Source organism: Mirounga leonina, unplaced genomic scaffold, assembly GCF_011800145.1.
Source record: "Mirounga leonina isolate KUSES-001 unplaced genomic scaffold, KU_Mleo_1.0 Mir_53, whole genome shotgun sequence".
NCBI classification, from domain to species: Eukaryota; Metazoa; Chordata; class Mammalia; order Carnivora; family Phocidae; genus Mirounga; species Mirounga leonina.
In genome coordinates this window covers 80,496,729-80,515,118 of record NW_023270807.1, presented here as the reverse complement: position 1 = coordinate 80,515,118, position 18,390 = coordinate 80,496,729, and the positions used below count along the sequence as shown (strand labels likewise).

At 39.8% G+C, this 18,390-nt stretch overlaps 1 protein-coding gene across 1 annotated transcript in view; it reads left to right on the top strand.

The window, feature by feature from the left end:
• Positions 1-9,935: 9,935 nt before the first annotated feature.
• SOGA3 (SOGA family member 3) overlaps positions 9,936-18,390 on the top strand; it is a 43,577-nt gene continuing 35,122 nt past the window's right edge. The window contains exons 1-3 of the mRNA XM_034990579.1: positions 9,936-11,057; positions 11,518-11,742; positions 13,595-13,753. Coding sequence (XP_034846470.1) covers positions 9,966-11,057; positions 11,518-11,742; positions 13,595-13,753 — 1,476 coding nt within the window. The 5' untranslated portion in view covers positions 9,936-9,965. The remainder of the gene's footprint in view (positions 11,058-11,517; positions 11,743-13,594; positions 13,754-18,390) is intronic.

Below are 18,390 nucleotides of genomic sequence, written 5' to 3'. Positions count from 1 at the left end.
TACCTTTTAACTTTTTTCACATTATCTTTTGATGAACAGAAATTCTTATGTTTAATAAAGTCTAATATACTAATCTTCCTATTTGTGTTATGCACTTTTTGAATCTTATTTTTTTATCCTTCTTCATCCCAGACTAAAAAAATACAGTCTCCTAAACTTTTTTTTAAAGTGTTAAGGTTTTGCCTTTCATATTTTAGTCATAAATCCATAGTCAGGTGGTTTCTGTTTATGAGCCAATACTGTGATCCCATTTATTTTGTTTCCATAGACTTTGTCATTTGTCTTAGTACCGTTTATTGAATAATCCATCATTTTCCTGCTGACTCTAATGCCACCTCAGTTACTTACCAGCTCTGTTTCTCTAGTTTCTCTATCCCTGAGCCAATAACATACTAAGTATAAAGTTTAAATATCAATATCTTATAGGGCATGTTAACTCATTGTATCATGGTTATTCTTGACCCTGACACTTCACATATAAGAATCAAGTTGCTAAAGTTCAAAAAATAAATTTTGGGATTTTGATTAGCAATCTCTGAACTATAATAAACTATTAATTCTTTATTAATCAATTAGAAAAAATATTTGGGATACTGAGTCCTCCTATCAACATTTATTAATGTCAGTCTATTAGTTGACTTAGGACTTATTTAATTTTTCTGAATAAGAGTTTATCATTTTCTTCAAAAAGGTATTACACATTCTTATTTCATTTATTAATACAAATATTATCTATTTTGTAGTTATAATACATATCCCTTTAAATAATGTTATTGGTATAATGACATGGATTATAAGTTGATTCTTTTATTACACAACAAACAATTCTCTCTCTCTCCCTAGTGTCAGTAATTTATCTGCATTCTTTAGGACATTTTTGGGGTCAATAATAATATCAATAATCTTATCATCTAAAGTGATTATTATTTTTACTTCCATTGCAATTCTTTTTTTTTTAAGATTTATTTGAGAGAGAGAGGGGGAGAACACAAAGCGAGAGTGAGAGGGAGAAGCAGACTCCCCACTGAGCAGAGAGCCCAATGTGAGACTCAATCCCAGGACCCTGGGATCATGACCTCACCTGAAGGCAGATGCTTAACTGACTGAGCTACCCAGGTGCCCGCAATTCTTTGTTTGTTTGTTTTTTTAAGATTTATTAATTTATTTTAGAGAGAGAGAGAGAATGTGAGCAGTGGGAAGGAGAGAGGGAGAGAGAGAATCTCAAGCAGACCTGAGCCAAGTGTGGAGCCTGACATGGGGCTCGATCTCACCCCCCTGAAATGATGACCTGAGCCAAAATCAGGATTCAGACACTCAACCCACTGAGCCACCCAGGCACCCCTCCATTGCAATTCTCAAACTAAATTTATCTTTTACTGCTACTGTGGAATCTCCAGTACAACACTGAATACAAATAGTGATAGTAGTCTTTCATGTCTTCTAATTTCCCAAATGAAACATTTTTAATAAATCATCAAGTATGCTGTTTGCTATAGATAGTTTTTGTAGATACACTATATCAAGATGAGAATGTTCTCCTTTATTCTTAATTTAGTAATATTCCATTATCACTATCTCTCTTCAATATTGTACCAGAAGTCCTAGCCAGTATCATTAAATGAGAAAAATAAATTTAAGGCAAAAGAATTGGAATGAAGAAAAGTAACATCATTATGTTTACATGATGTAATTATCTACTTACAAAATGATTCAACAAAAAAATTGGAAATGATAGAAGAATACAGCAAGATATGTGCATACATGTAAGGTCATTATACACAAGTCCATTGCCATTCTATACATTAACAACATGCAATTAAGAAATGTGCTTATGGATGGAACTAGAGAGTATTATGTTAAGCGAAATAGTTCAATCAGAGAAAGACAAATACCATGTGATTTCACTCATATGTGGAATTTAAGAAACAAAACAAATGAGCAAAGGTAAAAAGAGAGAGAGAGAGAGAGAGGCAAACCAAGAAACAGACTCTTAACTATAGAGAATAAACTGATTGTTACCAGAAGGGAAGAGGGTGGAGGGCTGAGACTAGGTGATGGGCATTAAGGAGCACTTGTGATTAGTACTGGGTTATGTATGGAAGTGTTGAATCACCATATTGTACACCTGAAACTAATACTACAATGTATGTTAACTGGAATTTAAATAAAAACTTTAAAAAATGTGCTTAAAAGAAGACACTTTCAACAATAGCATTAAAATATCAAATACTTAGGAATGAATCTAACAAAGGATGTGTAAACTCTTTGGGAAAACAAAAAAGATTATTCAGGTTCAGAAAGACAATCTAATTGAATAAAAAGATGTACCATGTTAATGTAGAGGTAAAATTCATATCATAAAAATGATAAACCCTTCAATTGATTAATATGCAATCCAATGAAAATGCCCATAGAGAAAATTCATTACTAGTATTGAAAGAAATATCTAAAAAATGTATGCTTTTTCTGAAAATAGAAATTTTAAGATCTCTATCATGCATGAAAAATATGAGTTTGTGAGAAACATAATTTTATTTTATTTATTTATTTATTTATTTATTGAAGATTTTATTTATTCATTCATGAGAGACAGAGAGAGAGAGAGAGAGGCAGAGGGAGAAGCAGGCTCCCGAGGAGCAGGGAGCCCGATGCGGGACTCGATCCCAGGACTCTGGGATCATGACCTGAGCCGAAGGCAGATGCTTAACCATCTGAGCCACCCAGGCGCCCAAAAACATAGTAATTTTAAAGTCTTTGAGTTATTGATCATATTGTTGCTTATTGTGATAAATATCTTCTTTATTTTAATTGAGGTATAGCTGACATATAGCATTAGATTCATTTCATGTGTACAACATATTGATTCAACAATTACGTACATGACAAAATGCTCACCATGATAAGTGTAGTTACCATCTGTTACCATACAAAATTATTACAATATCATTGACTATATTCCCAATGCTGTACTTTTTATCCCTGTGACTCATTTATTTTACAACTAGAAGTTTATACTTCTTAATCCCCTTCACCTATTTTGCCTATACCCCCACCCTCTCCCCTCTGGCAACCACCAGTGCGTTCTCTGTATTTATGACTCAATTTCTGTTTTGCTTGTTTGTTTTGTTTTTTAGATTCTATATACAAGTGAAATTATATGGTATGTGTCTTTCTCTGTCTGACTTACTTTTTACTTACTTGTGCTGATTATCTTATATTTGACTCCTCCAACCAGGAGGTTGGCCTCAGTGGATCACATCAAATACCTCCGTAGGCCTCTGGATTTAATTGGATCAGCCAAAAGAGACCCCCAGCAGGAGACCAGAGGCAGGGAGGACAGTGAGGTCATCTTGAGCTAATTATGTCAGCCAGTAGAAAATCACTGTTCTCAAGTGGCATGCTCTACACAAATTTATTTTTCTGGGTTCCAATGACCACTCTGTCCCCTCGTCTTTTTAATACTATTGCCAATGGTGTCTCTCTCTCTCTGTTTTTTTGTTTGTTTGTTTGTTTGTTTGTTTTTTCAAAGTGTGCTGATAACTCCTCCCTGGTATTTAACCCCCAAGTTATTGAAGTATCCATTGTAGTTTTTCCTATATCCAGTGTACATCTCATAAATAGTCCCATTGTAAATAAACCCTCTTCAAATTATCTTAAATTGAGTATGTCTGAGTGAACATTTATGTACAATAAATATCACAGTGAATAATAAATCAAGTCAAAGTAATCTAGGATCATCAGATAAAAGACTACCCTGGGGTACCTGGGTGGCTCAGTTGGCTGAGCACCCACCTCTTAATTTCTATCAGGTCATGATCTCGAGGTCAGGAAGGAGACCCACATTGGGCTCCATGCTCATTGCAGAGTCTGCTCAGATTCTTTCTCTCTGCCCCTCACCACTCTCATTCTCTCTCTCAAATAAATAAATAAAATATTAAAAGAAAAAAAAAGAGCACCCTGATCTTTGCATAGCATATTACAGGATCCAAAACTTTAGTGACTAGACATTGAATAAAAACCTCACTGATATTTAAGAACAACAAGAAAACATAATAGAATATAAAATATAGGTGGCATTTTGCTTATTTTTCTATAACTGGATCAACTAAATATTAAATATTACTTTTGCCTCTTATTTAACAAATATTCAGGCATATAATAATATAAAAAATGAGCAGATCTATTTACCATTAGTAGAATCTTTGCTTGATTATGTCAATGCAGAGGAGGACCCTTAGATACTTTTTTAAGACAGCGTGGGGGAAGGTAGGAGGCAAAAATTAAAAACTTGTGCTAAAATTTCCTAGTGAAATACATGGAAACTTAGGATGCCATTCTTGTTGGTCTGGCATAATGAGAATTAGCCTACTATCCTTATATTAGGTCAGTTTAATTATTGATGATGGAGGATTTAGAGGTGAGATAAAGGGTTATTAAAACACTGCTATAAAAAATTGACCATTTTGATATTAGGGGAAATTTAATGTAATCTTAAATATACATAGCATTTACAAAATAACTAGCAGACTTATTAAAAATTTCCACTAAGATTAAGATTGAAATTTGTACTAAGTTGAAATCAAAGTCTGACAGAATTTTGGCTATGGTGAGTGCCTAGACATTGGCTTGAATTACCAAGAGTGAATATTCATGAGCATTCATAGAAGTAATGCAACAGAATTTTGACTATGCAATACCTAACTGCAAACTTACACAACAGCAAATGCATGAGTAACTAAAGCATTCATAGTACAGTAGCAATTTCTGCCATTCATAAAGCAGCCTGAATCCAATATATGAATTGACTAGTTTTGGTCACAGTGTTAAGTTACAACATATGTACATTTACTTTGAGAAATTGTAGCATAGAAGTTAGGCAAAAGAGAATATATAGTATGGTTTGGGTAATCTGCATAGACATAAAAAGATGAACCAGATGTTTATAACCCAAGGAGCCTATGATTCATAAATCATTATCTAAAATGTAATCTAGAGAACAAATGCGGTTTGTGACTGCATACATATGTCAGTAAAAGTCAAGGTCAATCAGCCTTGATTTTTTTTTAAGTCCTGGTATGAAAAAGAGGCATGTGGGAAGAATATAAAAAGCAGACTTGATATAAGAGAGGACCCAAGTTCAAGTTCTGATTGTGAAATTTAACTTAAATAAGTCACTTACCATCTCAAACTGAGTTACTCCATGTTTTAAGTGGAGAAAATAGTATCTACTTCACAGTATTTTAAGCATACAAAGTGAAAGTGTCTCGCAACCTGTAAAGCTATATAAAGATACCTTTATAAGTTAAAGTCTTGAGAATCAAAGGGTAGATATTTTAAGCTATGTATTTAAGGACTTTGAAATTGAGACTTTAGCCTTCTTCCCTCGAATGAAGATGCACATCATGCTGTGCAACAGAGCAGATGATACATTATTACAGAATTAAAAGGTCAGTTGACCTGTCCGCTTCTGAAACACAGTAAAAATAATACTGAAGTTTTTCTAAATTCTGACAAATCTTTGAATAATCACCTTTGGGGTTTGCTTAATTGACTAAATATAATTTTAACTAGCAAATAAAAGAATAATTTTCTAGTTCAAAAGTTCTTATGGCATATTTACATGAGTAGAGAAGCATCTTAATATTGCTTATTCTTATTCTGTATTAATAGTCTTCAACCTTGACATTACATAATACTAAATTATGAAATGACATATTTAAGCACAGTGACTACTTGATTTAAGCAGGCATGATAATAAATTCTTGGTTTTATTAGACTTTTTAAGTTATTAATTATACTGAAATAATACTACCTTAGGAAAAAAACTGAAATATAGATAACTGAACACAGTACAAGTTCTTAGAGAAGTAGGACCAGGTACATTTATGTCCATAGACTATGTTTATAATATCATTATTTTAGTTGTAAAGATCAATCTGAAAAAAATATTTTTATCAAATTTATCCATTTTGATTGAATGAGACCTGTGGATCTTGGTATTTCTTAAGGAAATTACAACTCAAGTTTGGGTACATAATGACAAGTTGTCTAATATAAATTCCAAATAAGTTGTGATTATATTTTACTTTGCTTTTTTTCCCCCTTAGTTTTGTAGCCTAGTTGAGGTCTGAGCTATTCCTTATAGATGTCACAGATACCACATTTCCACTTTTAAAAACTACACAAAGAATTTATGGAAATTGTCCCGATTCCTTTCAATATGCTTGAGCCTCCCAGACAGGAAGTATTTGTTTTATCTTTGCATACTTAGCACCTTGGACAGTGCCAGGCATAAAATAGGCTCTTATCTATTCTAGAGCAGATGAATACATGAATGTTTTTGTCTTATAGATCGCTGGAGCTACTAATCACCAGGGCTTAAACATCTTTTTATTTTGCTGTAATTATGTTGCTTGTATGCAAACTATTCTTAAGTTGTTTTTATTACATTTTTAATGCAAGATGTTACACTCAGAAAATAAAATCTCTTGCACTAAAATTCATGTTAGCATAAAAAATAATATATTGACCTTTTACCTACAAAACCACATATTAATATGAGAAAAATTTGGAACAAAAAATACCCTTTCTAAAGCAGTGTTTACTTTTATTCTCATCTTCAAGTTCACCAAGGAATTCTTTGAGGTACGAGGGAGACCTTCATACTAACCCTCCCTTCCCCCAAAAAAACTGGAAGGAAAAAGAATTTTCCAGTCGTATTTAAAAAACATTATTGTGGAACCGTATGGATTAGTGTGCATTGTAAAGACATATATTCTGAATTCCCTCTTTTCCTCCCTGAATTTCCTTTAATTTCCTATTTTATAAATACACTCCGTGATTCCTGTTAACCATATGCACTACAATAAAGATTATGGATTCTAGCAATTGCTTCTTGTATTCACAGTAGAAACTAGAACTTAGTAAAGGAAAGAATATATACCGAGGGCAACCTCGGCTGTAAACGATCTCTGTAAACCGATATTTATTCGGTTTGCACTAAATTGGTGGTGGTATCACAAGAGCCCTTTGTCCCTGGGACGGTGGGTCTGGCAACCATTATCTACTCGGGGAAGCGACGTCTGATGACTCCGCCCGGGCTGGGGGTGGGGAAGGTGCACCGCGTGGAGAGCTCTACGAGAATTAAAGTGAGCGAACAAAGAGAACTCCCAGCAGCCGCCCGCCAGCTCCTCGCAGCTGCATCAGGAGACGTCAGTCACGCCCGGAAGGCTGTTCGAATACGCCTCCCAGAGAAAAGAGCTCAAGTAAATAATTGATGGAGATTGATCCGCCCAGGACAAAGCTTTGCAGAAAACCAGTGGATCCGATTTCGAGTGCTTTTGGAATCCCCTGCCAAGTACAGGATATGGGAGCCCAGCACGGACTTTGAGTGCGGCTACGGATCTTCCATCTCGGGTGTGGCTCCGGCCTTTTTGTCTTCTTGCCACCTTCCCTATCACCCCCCGCCCCCCGGCCCGACCCGCCTTCGTCTCTTTCCTCTTGAAAGTAGCCTCTCTTTGGTTACTTCTACCCTATCCTCCCTTGCAATCCCGCCCTCTCCCCTGCCCAGTCCGGTGAGGTCAGCTCATGAATATCAGTGCACTTCCTGAGGAGCGTCTGGCACCGCTTGGTACCTCGCGCGTTCGCCTGCCCGGAGCCGCAGCTCCAGCCGAGTCGCGGCCCGCGGGAAGTAACCGGCTCTGGGGGCCGCCGAACCTTCACGTTAACGCCATTGTTTGGAGAAATCGAGTGGGTGTGGAACTGGGGCGAGAGGGCCCAAAGTCGTGCTCAGCCAAAAAGTCGCATATACTACTACGAAGTTAAACTTTCCTTGTCTTTAAAAGACAAAAAAAAAAAAAAAAAAAAAATTAAAAATTTAAAAAATAAACCCTGAGGTCGCCGGAGGATCAGAAGGAAAGCGCTGTTGATTTGCATCAACTTCGAAACATCGCGTCTGCAGAGAAGTGAGCAGTTCTTCTGGATTTCTAAAGGGATGGGGATGAGAGATGGGGTGGGTCAGTGGGCAGATAAAATATGAGATGAAAATTGTTGGTTTGTGCCCATCCGGGGTTGCTTGGTTGGCGATTTCCACGGGGGAAGCCTTGAAGAGGCACAGCATCTTGTCACTTTGTGAGAATCACGTGACAGCTTGGTACCTTTGGTTGTGGGAGCCGAGTTCCTGGAACCTGAGCTTTCTCCTGGTTTAGAGCTGTCTGGGGCCGAATTTAAACGTTGTCAGGTGGCTCTCAGCTCCTGAGTGATTATGCCTAATTCAAAACAAAAGTAAGGTTGCATTATTGGCAATATATTGGCAATATAGCTTGTTTAAGTGGTCCACATTATTGTGACCCATGCTGTTGAACTAGGCCAGACATTCTAGGAGCATGTGGCTCTGGAGAACATGTAGAAAATAAGTTGGTGGATAACTTTTTCCCCCTTAGTGACTTCTTTGTTCGCAATTATTTTTTAAACAGTTGGAAGGAGATCCCAAAAAGAGAAAGGTGCAGAAGGAAACTTCCAGTAATATTTATTCATAAAATGAGGAATTGCTGCATGTTCACTAAGTTATGATACTTAAAATGGACAATAACAGTAATAACCCTAGTAAAATAACTGGCAAGCATCTCCTCTCCTAATAGGAGGATTTTTATTTTTTTAAGAAGAACTTTCTGCCTAGTCATACCCTTTTCAGTGCTTTAAAGAGAGATGATAGCTCTAAGGAAAAAACACCAAACTTACAGCTGATCAGGTAGCTGGATCACTAGGGAGAAGAACACAGGAGGCACTGGCTTGCTATTTTCCAGATTTTAAAAGCTAGTGATAGTTTTATCTTGGAGAAAATACACAATAGAGGCTTATGGTGCCACCATGAGTAAGGATGCCCCAGATTTCTTGGGTGCAGGGTCATTCTGTCTCAGAATTTGGCTCCATAGGAGGAACCAGGCACTTTAAAAGTACAACTTTACCTCTGATATAAACTTTACCTATGATATATACCATGTAATAAGATGTTTAAAAATGAAAATATTTTCTATCTGGCAATTACATTTAAAACTAAAATGACTCACAAGAACTATAAAATTCAGATAAATGTGGAAGTCATCACCTATAATTTAAGAAATTGTGCAGAGCCGCCAATAAACTTTTCCAAAAGTATTTTAAAAATTATTTACCAAAGCTTAAAGAAGAACACTTTTAGGGTTACTAATAACTAAACCATATAGATGATTCTGAATGCCATTACTTTCTTAAACTGAAGTTGATTTAAAGTCATTCATTACTTTTATTTTAGTTCTAGACTAAAGGAAAATGGGTGCATTTCTCTAACCAAGAGCAAAATTAAGAGTCAGAGCTGAGACAAGTACCATGTATCCATAGCAAATTTCCTCTAGGAACCTACATCATAACCCCTTTCCTCTAATTGAGAATAGTAATTAAATAAAATGTTCTCTACTAAACTGGGTTTTAAGGAGGAAAACCAAAGTTAAAAAAGCAGGGTATTCAACTCTAGCGTGTGGACATCTCCTTTTCCTTCTGAAGCTTCTTCCTGACTTTATCCCCTCACCTTTTTTTTTTTAATCTCCCTTCCCATCAATTCCTTTCTGACCCATATCTCACCATTGCCAGAACCTGCTACCGTGAGAATGTTAGGCTCAGCTGCTTTCAGATCATTATGGAGTGAAATGGAGACGGTGCCTCCCTGAGCAAAAAGAGAATTGACTATTCTGCATCCTATTCCTAAACTCAAGGCTTTTATTAAGTGCTTTCCAAATGTCACGATTTTCTAGGGCTTCTCTTCTATGGGGAAATCACCCTTTGCTCTGTAACAATGCAGACATGTTGTGTGCTTCCCTTCTATTTCTATCCCAGATTAGAAAGGGAGGTTGGCGGATTTGAGGAGGGAAAAGAATGATCTGGTGATGGACCATTCTAAATCTCATCTGGTAGATTCTTCCTAGACCGCCATGAGTCAGCCACCGATGGGGGGCGCTGCCCCTGCCACAGCCACAGCTTCTGCGGCCGCCTCTGCCACTGAGGCTCGACTGCACCCAGAGGGCAGCAGCAGAAAACAGCAGCGTGCTCAATCACCTGCCAGATTAAGGGACAATTCGGTCCGACAGACGACCGCGACCACCCGGTCCCCCGTGGGGGCCGGCACTAAACTCAACTCTGTTCGACAGCAGCAGCTGCAGCAGCAGCAGGGCAACAAGACTGGGAGTCGCTCAGTGCCCCCGACCAGCGCCCGAGGAGGCGGAGGCGGGGCGGAGAAGGCTGCGCCCCTGGCGCCCAAAGGGGCAGCGCCGGGAGCTGTCCATCTCGCGGCTGGTGCTGAAGCGGCCCCCGCGGCGACCCTGGCCCCGGTGGGCGTCAGGAGGCCTGGCCCGTCGGAGGAGCCATCCCGGGAGCTAGAGCCAGTGTCCGCCAAACTCGGGGAACCCCCTCCACTCGGGGAAGGAGGAGGAGGGGGTGGGGAAGGAGGAGGAGCCGGCGGCGGCTCCGGAGAAAGGGAGGGGGGCGCTCCGCAGCCGCCGCCGCCGCCCAGGGGCTGGCGAGGGAAAGGCGTACGCGCTCAGCAGAGGGGCGGCAGCGGCGGGGAGGGGGCCTCCCCTTCACCATCCTCCTCTGCGGGCAAAACCCCAGGCCCCGGCAGCAGAAACTCCGGAAGCGGTGTTGTGGGGAGCGGCAGCGGTGGCGGTGGGAGCTACTGGAAGGAAGGATGTCTGCAGTCTGAGCTCATCCAGTTCCACCTCAAGAAGGAGCGAGCGGCAGCGGCGGCAGCCGCGGCTCAGATGCACACTAAGAACGGAGGCAGCAGCAGCCGCAGCTCCCCGGTCGCTGGCGCCCCTGCCATTTGCGAGCCTCTTGCAGTCCCTTCCGTCTCCCCAATGGCGGCGGCAGCGGAGGGCCCCCAGCAGAGCGCCGAGGGCAGCGCGAGTGGAGGGAGCATGCAGGCGGCGGCGCCTCCTTCGTCGCAGCCGCACCCGCAGCAGCTCCAGGAGCAGGAAGAAATGCAGGAGGAGATGGAAAAGCTGAGAGAGGAAAACGAGACTCTCAAGGTGAGAAGGGTGGGGGGAACCGGGTGGGGGAGGGGCGGTGTGGGCCTCGGAGGATTAGGGCGTGTCCCGCGAGGGTGAGAGGCTGTTAACCTGTTAGGGGGCCTTAAAGAGGGAAGGGAACAGGAAACCAGAGGAGGGGGCTCCTAGGCCTTTTCTAGATTTAAAACGGCCTAAGATTAGTAGCCTCCAGGTCTTAATTTAAATCCAAATTTGGGCCTTCGTTTCTCTAATTATCATGGCTTGTCCCACTTTTTCATGGAGAGAGATAGAGTAGGAGAGTTCAAGAAGGCCCAAAGAAGGCCCGTTTTTCTAGTTTCTTCTTCATTCAGCTCTGTCACTCCTGTCTCATGGAGAGGGGCAATAAAACTGAGAATTTGGAGTTGGAATGGGGTGCATACGGTGCATGTCCGGGTGGCAGGGGGCGAGGTTAATTTTGACCCGCGGCCTGTCACCGCCTCAGAACGAGATTGATGAGCTGAGGACCGAGATGGACGAGATGAGGGACACTTTCTTCGAGGAGGATGCCTGTCAACTGCAGGAAATGCGCCACGAGTTGGAGAGAGCCAACAAAAACTGCCGGATCCTGCAGTACCGCCTCCGCAAAGCCGAGCGCAAAAGGCTCCGCTACGCACAGACTGGGGAAATCGACGGGGAGCTGTTGCGCAGCCTGGAGCAGGACCTCAAGGTCTGTGGAGCCGGGGCTGGGGGGAGCGGGGGGGGGGGGGGGGGGGGGGGGGGGGGGGCGCGGGGTAGGGGCTGCATGTAGGACCTCTTTGCGAGGAAAGGCCTTCACTGGTCATTAGCAAAGACACGGAGTTTCGCAGCGCTAACCACGAAATATCAGGTTCCATGCAGGGGAAAGGGAAGAACAGGCCAGTGGGTTTGAAGAGTCCAGTGTGCGTGGAAGGCCTTGCGGAAAGGAGCTCTGTGGGCTTTCTTGGAAGTAACGGTGACTCTTCCAGAGATGGTGGGAGGAGAGCGCCTCCCCCGGCAGAAACGCGGGCGTGGCAGAGCGCAGATCGTTGCTTGATCGCGCCTCCAGAGGCTGTCTTCCAAGTAAAGGCCAGGTGAAATCAGGCAGTCAAGAGCAGCGCGATGAAGACTCCTGAAGGGAGAGTAATTGAAGGCGAGAACAGGAACAGCGTTGGGAAGATATTAGAGTTAGGGTTTCTCGCTGCAAGTCCCCCTAACCTCCTTCTTCCAGGACTCCTTCCTTTCTGTACTTTGCTAACTCCCTGAAAGAAAATCTGTCCAATTTGCCGCCCCTTTTGGAGAAGTAAAGCGCTAGTGCAGTAAATGAAAGAACCTCATTCTTAATGTGAAGCTGTTCCTTTAGAATTTCCCCCAGTGGATAAATTTTAACCTTGAAATATGTTTTTTAAGTAGGTGTGGTCTGTTCAGTTCAGTTTGACTGTAGGCTGATTCACTGACAATGCAAACCAGTGTTGTCTTCATAACCTTGGACAACCAAACATAATTTTAATTATTTTAACTTCCTCAAGATATGAAAATCAAGTGTAATTATCCTATATTTGTTTTAAAGAAAGCTGTGAGAAAACACTTAATGAGAGTCATTGTATTTTTTTTTTCTTTTCCTAACAGTGCTCACTATGCACCAGGCACTGTGGCAAGCATTTTTATGTATATTAACAGTTATTTCTCTAAATGTTAGCTCAAGACAAAAAAAACAAAAAGCACCTATGAGGTTGGGATTATTAATAGCATCATCTTGCTCTTCTTGTATGGAAGCTGAACCTTTTACCGAGGTAAAGTGCCCAGCCCCCAGCCCTGGGAATCAGCTAATAGGTGGCCAGGCTGTCTACCCACCCAGTATAAAACTACAGTCTATGTCCTGAGCCACTACATAATACTACACCAAAGGGTTTTGTTCCAAACCCTAAAATTTCCAAGATGATCTCAAAGCAAAAGGCAAAAATGTACACTGTAAAACAAAACAAAACTTAATCTCAAGGACTGATAGTTTCCTGAAAGTGAGCACCTGACATCATAGGATCAAAATTCAAGCCCCCACACCTCACCTGTGAAAACTTCGTTTTCTAGTCTTTAAAATGAGTGATATAGGAAATATCTAGTGTTGTTGTAGAATTAGAGGAGATATGTGACATTTCTTTACACATGACAAATCACAGTTGAACATCTATGACCTTGGTGAGTATAGAGGTTAAGGGAACAGAGTGGAGAGCCAGACTACCTGACCACTTGTTAGCTGTGTGACCTTGAGCATATTACTTCACATCTCTGAGACTCCTTTTCCTCATTTATAAAGTAGGAATAGTAATAGTCCCTATATCATGGGATTGTTGTGAGGGCTAAATAATTTATGTATGTGAATGACTTATATATGAAGCATCTGGAAAGATTACTGGTATCTGGTAGAAACAATTTCTGTATTGATTCTTAGTAGTTTTATTTATTTATTTATTTTTGGCTCTTAGTAGTTTTAATGTGAATATAACTTTAGCTCACTTATTGTATTGTCTTTAATTACATATTATTGTTAAAACACTTCAATTTAGGTTGCAAAGGATGTATCTGTGAGACTCCACCACGAATTGGAAAATGTGGAAGAAAAGCGAACAACAACAGAAGATGAAAATGAAAAACTGAGGCAACAGCTTATAGAAGTTGAGATTGCAAAGCAAGCTTTACAGAATGAACTGGAAAAAATGAAGGAGGTTAGTATTTGATTATCTCATGGTATGCTACATATACATTTACTTCTTTAGAAAAGAATCCCCAGGACTAGTATGACTGTTAAAATAATTCCGTTTTTTAATGATTATAGAACAGTTCGTTGTTCTCACCCAATATACTAACAGACACATGACTTCATACTAAATTAATAAGTAGCAAAGAAAAACTGATGTCAGCCCTGTCTCTATCTTGATATATATGAGCTCTGACTGAGGTTTCATCCTGTCCTCTAAATTTATGGTAAAGAGGGGCTCATGGGTGGCGCAGTTGGTTGAGCTGCTGACTGTGGGTTTAGGCTCGGGTCGTGGGATTGAGCCCCGTGTCAGGCTCTGCACTCAGCCTGGAGTCTGCTTGGGTTTCTCCCTCTCCCTCTACCCCTGTGCACCCCCAATAAATAAATAAATAAATCTTTAAAAATAAATAAATAAATTTATATTAAAGAAATTACACAGCTATACCAAACACAAAGGATGTCAAGAGTATGAAAGACTAAGCCTTGTGTTGAGAAGAAGAACTAGTCTTGTGATTACTACTGAGTTCATAGAACCACAGACTTTTAGGATGAAAGGTCAGAAAAACCATTTAATTGAATCAAATCAAATCAAATTGAATTGAATCAAATAATTGCTTGAATCCTCTTTATGACAAAACCCCCAGATGATCGAATGCTTAGAACATCACCAGTGACTGACCTTTAAGATCTTTTGCATTAGCCAGTTCTGTGACAGCATAGCTCTGTTTAAAGGTTTTCTTTGTTTTGAGTTGAAATCTATTTCATTGTAACCTTGACCGATTCATCTTAGTTCTTACCCTTTAGGGTAGAAGAGTCAAGAGTCCTCTTCCACATCAGGTATTTGAAGTTTCTACCATGTTTCCCCTAAATTGTCTCAAAGAACAAAATTAGTATCAAAGAAAATAATTGGAGGAGAAAAGAAACAGAAAAGATTTATCAAGAAGTAATTAGCTTTGTGATAAGTAGCAACTGAATTAAAATACTCATCTTTGAAAACTGCCTGAGAATGTACAGGCAACTTATGAAAACTATTATTGAGAATTAGCAAATGCACACATGGTCCTCTGGACATTTTCCTCTGCTTAGATATGCAGAATTTAAATGAAAATCCTAATCTTTCTGTGGGCTGAGATATTGCACCTTTCAATGCTATGCTTATCTCAAAATGGTATAAAAATATATATTACCATGTAACAGTGAAAATATCAAGTCTGATTAGGAATATGTGTCAGGAATTTGTATTAAATAGTTTCAGTGTGGTAAACTATTTTGTGATCTAAGTTTCTACTTATTGTTACATTATCCTGATTTAAACATTTTTTAACATGACAAATTAGGGCAAAACCATTTTCATGATATGTAATTCTTGGCTAATACCTAAGGATGGCTGTGTGCTACAGTAGGAAAACATGGAAACTGGGAGCCATGTGACCGTCCTTACCAGTAACTAACTGGATGACTTAAAAGGCTTCAAACTTGCCTCAGTTTATTCACTTGTAAAATGTTGTTTTAATGATTCTCAACATCTCCCACAGCTATCATGACCTTTATCATGAAATCCAGGACATTATCTTTAAAGAAGAGCATAAATTTTTTTTCCCTTAAGTTAAGAGATTAACTATGAAATTATGTATGTATATGTTTCTTAAACAATAATGTACAGTTGAAGTCAAAAAATGAAAGTTTAATTTCCAGGAAAAACAATGAAATAGGCAGCTCTATTAGTTTGCTAGGGCTGTTGTAACAAAGTACCAGCAACTGGGTGGTGTAAATAATAGACATTTATTTTCTCACAGTTCTGGCAGCTGGAAGTCCAAAGTCAAGGTGTAGTCAGGCTTACTCCCAATGAAGGCAGGATCTGTTCCAGGCCTCTCTCCTTGGCTTGTAGATGGCTATCTTCATGTTTACATTACATTCTCCCTAAAGATGCCTATGTCTAGATTTCCCCTTTTATAGACATCAGTCATTGTAGATCAGTACCTACCTAATTGTAGGTTGTACGTTGTAGATGGACTGCCTCTGTAAAGACCCTATCTCCAAAAAAGGTCACATTCTGTAGTACTTGGGGTTACGACTTCAGCATGTGAATCAAGGGGACCCAATTCATCCTATAACCATAGCAATTAAACACCTTCTTGTAGGCAAGCAAAGAGAAAATTCATTGTCAGTTCCATTAGGGCTCCATTCCACATTCATACCTCACTTGCTTTCTCCCATATTCCTTGTTTATGCAATTAAGAACATTCAAGTCAAAACAAACTTCAAAGCGACTGCCTTTGGCTCAGGTCATGATCCTGGAGTCCCTGGATCGAGTCCCGCATCGGGCTCCCTGCTCGGCAGGGAGTCTGCTTCTCCCTCTGACCCTCCCCCCTCTCATGTGCTTGCTCTCTCTCATTCTCTCTCTAATAAATAAATAAAATCTTAAAAAAAAAACAAACAAACTTCATTTGACTACGAGGAATAAAAGAGAAATACTTTGTGATTTGGTATCATGTGAATGTTTCTTAAGTAAATATCTGAAAATTGGATTTAAGAATGGCATAAGAACTTTCTGATTTCATTCTGTGTCTAGAAAAGGGGAAAATGCCTGTAGACTGTTCATTAGCCAGATAGATGGGACCTCTCCCATTGTAAAATAAAAGCCAGAATAGTCTGGCTACCGGGAAGAAGGGCTAGAACCTGAGAATGTCCTCAGGAGAATCATTGTAGAGATGTATTTCCTTGATTCTGTTCCCTACACCCTTCCCTATAACTATTCTTCCTTCAGGACTCTGACTCTGATTTGGGAAAACACTCTAGTAGCATCAAGCAATGTGGGTATATGTTCATGCCAAAAAGGAAATTCACATTCTCCTTGGAGTTCTAAAAGCCAAACTCCAGTCCCTGATTAGAGACTACAACAACAACAAAAGTGTAGGGGATTTAGGAGCATGTATTCAGGATATCAGCTTCTAAAGTAACCTTTGATTTAAAAGATGGGCTCTACAATAGCATTCCCAGTTTGAGAAGGTGGGTGGCAGTGGAGAAAAGAAATAGAAATAGGAAGAACAAGAGAGTGGATGAGAAAGATCTGGGGGATTCTAAATGTAATAAAGGAAAAATGAAAAATATTCTGGCAGGAAAGTTCTGAAATCATTCATTTGAAGTTAAGCTTCAGAGTGTTCAGAAAAGTGTCAGGAATAGAAAAGGTAGTTTAAAAATATATTTGGAAATCAGAAATGTTTCATTAAAATGAGATTCTTGTAATGGTAACTTTGTTATCTTCCAAGAAGATCAGTATTAAAACTGAGTTACAATAATAAGTGTCTCAGTGTGTGGGGTAGGAGCTGTGACAGCTTCAGTTAATCATCTACTTCCTTGGTTGTAAAATGAAAACATATTCAAGTCCTTGGTGAGTGTTAACCACACAACTGTCATCCCTTTGTGGCATTCTAATCAGTGGAGAAAACAGAATGAGGCCAAACTTTCCATTATGAAGAAAAGACACTAGTTATGGAGTAAAATCATAAAATGTTATGTAGACTATACTAGAGAGAAGCAATCCTCTAACTCCCAGTTTCTAGTTTCTTATATGGAGTCATATAGATGTTGAACAGCACAATTGGGACCAATAGGCCATCTGCTGGAGTTTGGAAACCATTTACTAAGAGTTTAATTGGCTTCAAGGGTGTTGACCAATTGCTGTCAAGGCTAGTGGCTGCACAAGGTCCTATGCACCTGCTCACATCCATCTGCTTATCTTCTTCCTCTGAGAGTACGGAGTAGGCACCAAGGGTAAGAAGAGTTGAGTAGAAGCAGAATAGAGGTAATTAGTTGAGTCTATTGCAACTCATTGCTTGTATTGAAACAGTTGGTATTCTGCCAATTGCAAACAAGAGGGACCTCTTAGGATGCAGCCTTTGAGTCTTAATGGTTTTTTCATCCAATTACAAAACATTGATTGCTACCACCACTATGCTTTCTTGCAGTAGAAAAATGCCTTTACTTTTATGTAACCCAGGGAAAATGATGGTCTTTCAGCATCACAAGCAATCAGAGACAGATTTTTACAAAAGTTATTTCATGGAAACTATGACTAGCTCGTAGCATGAATGCCAAGACAGGTTAATGCATAAATAGCATAAAGAGAGGATATGGAGGAGGCTCTGTGAGGGATGAGTCTCTGCTACAGTTAAGTGAAGGTTACTGCCCTTCCTGAAGTCCTGCTGCTGTAGGAAGAAACTTTACTTTGAGAGCTTTGAAACCCTTGTGCTCTTCAGAAGGGAGGGGTCTTCTCATGTCGCCTTTAAGATCTGACACTGGGAGAAGCATTGATGACGGACATTTGAGGAAAGAAATAACCAACAGAGGACCTTTGAAGATGGAATGGAAGAAAGAGTAAATGAGATGATGATGATAAATGTTTACTTGATCCTTTTTATTTCAGAATCTATCCTCTTTGTGTTGTTCCATCCCTTAACCTCATGCAGGAGTCTTAAAATAATTTTCTTAACTTTTCCTGGTCTTTGCCCTAGAGGGCTCTTAACTTGCCTACTGCAATAGCACTATCTATCTTGGGACTTTTATTTTCTGTGCACTTGGTTAATATATCCTATCAATTACAGT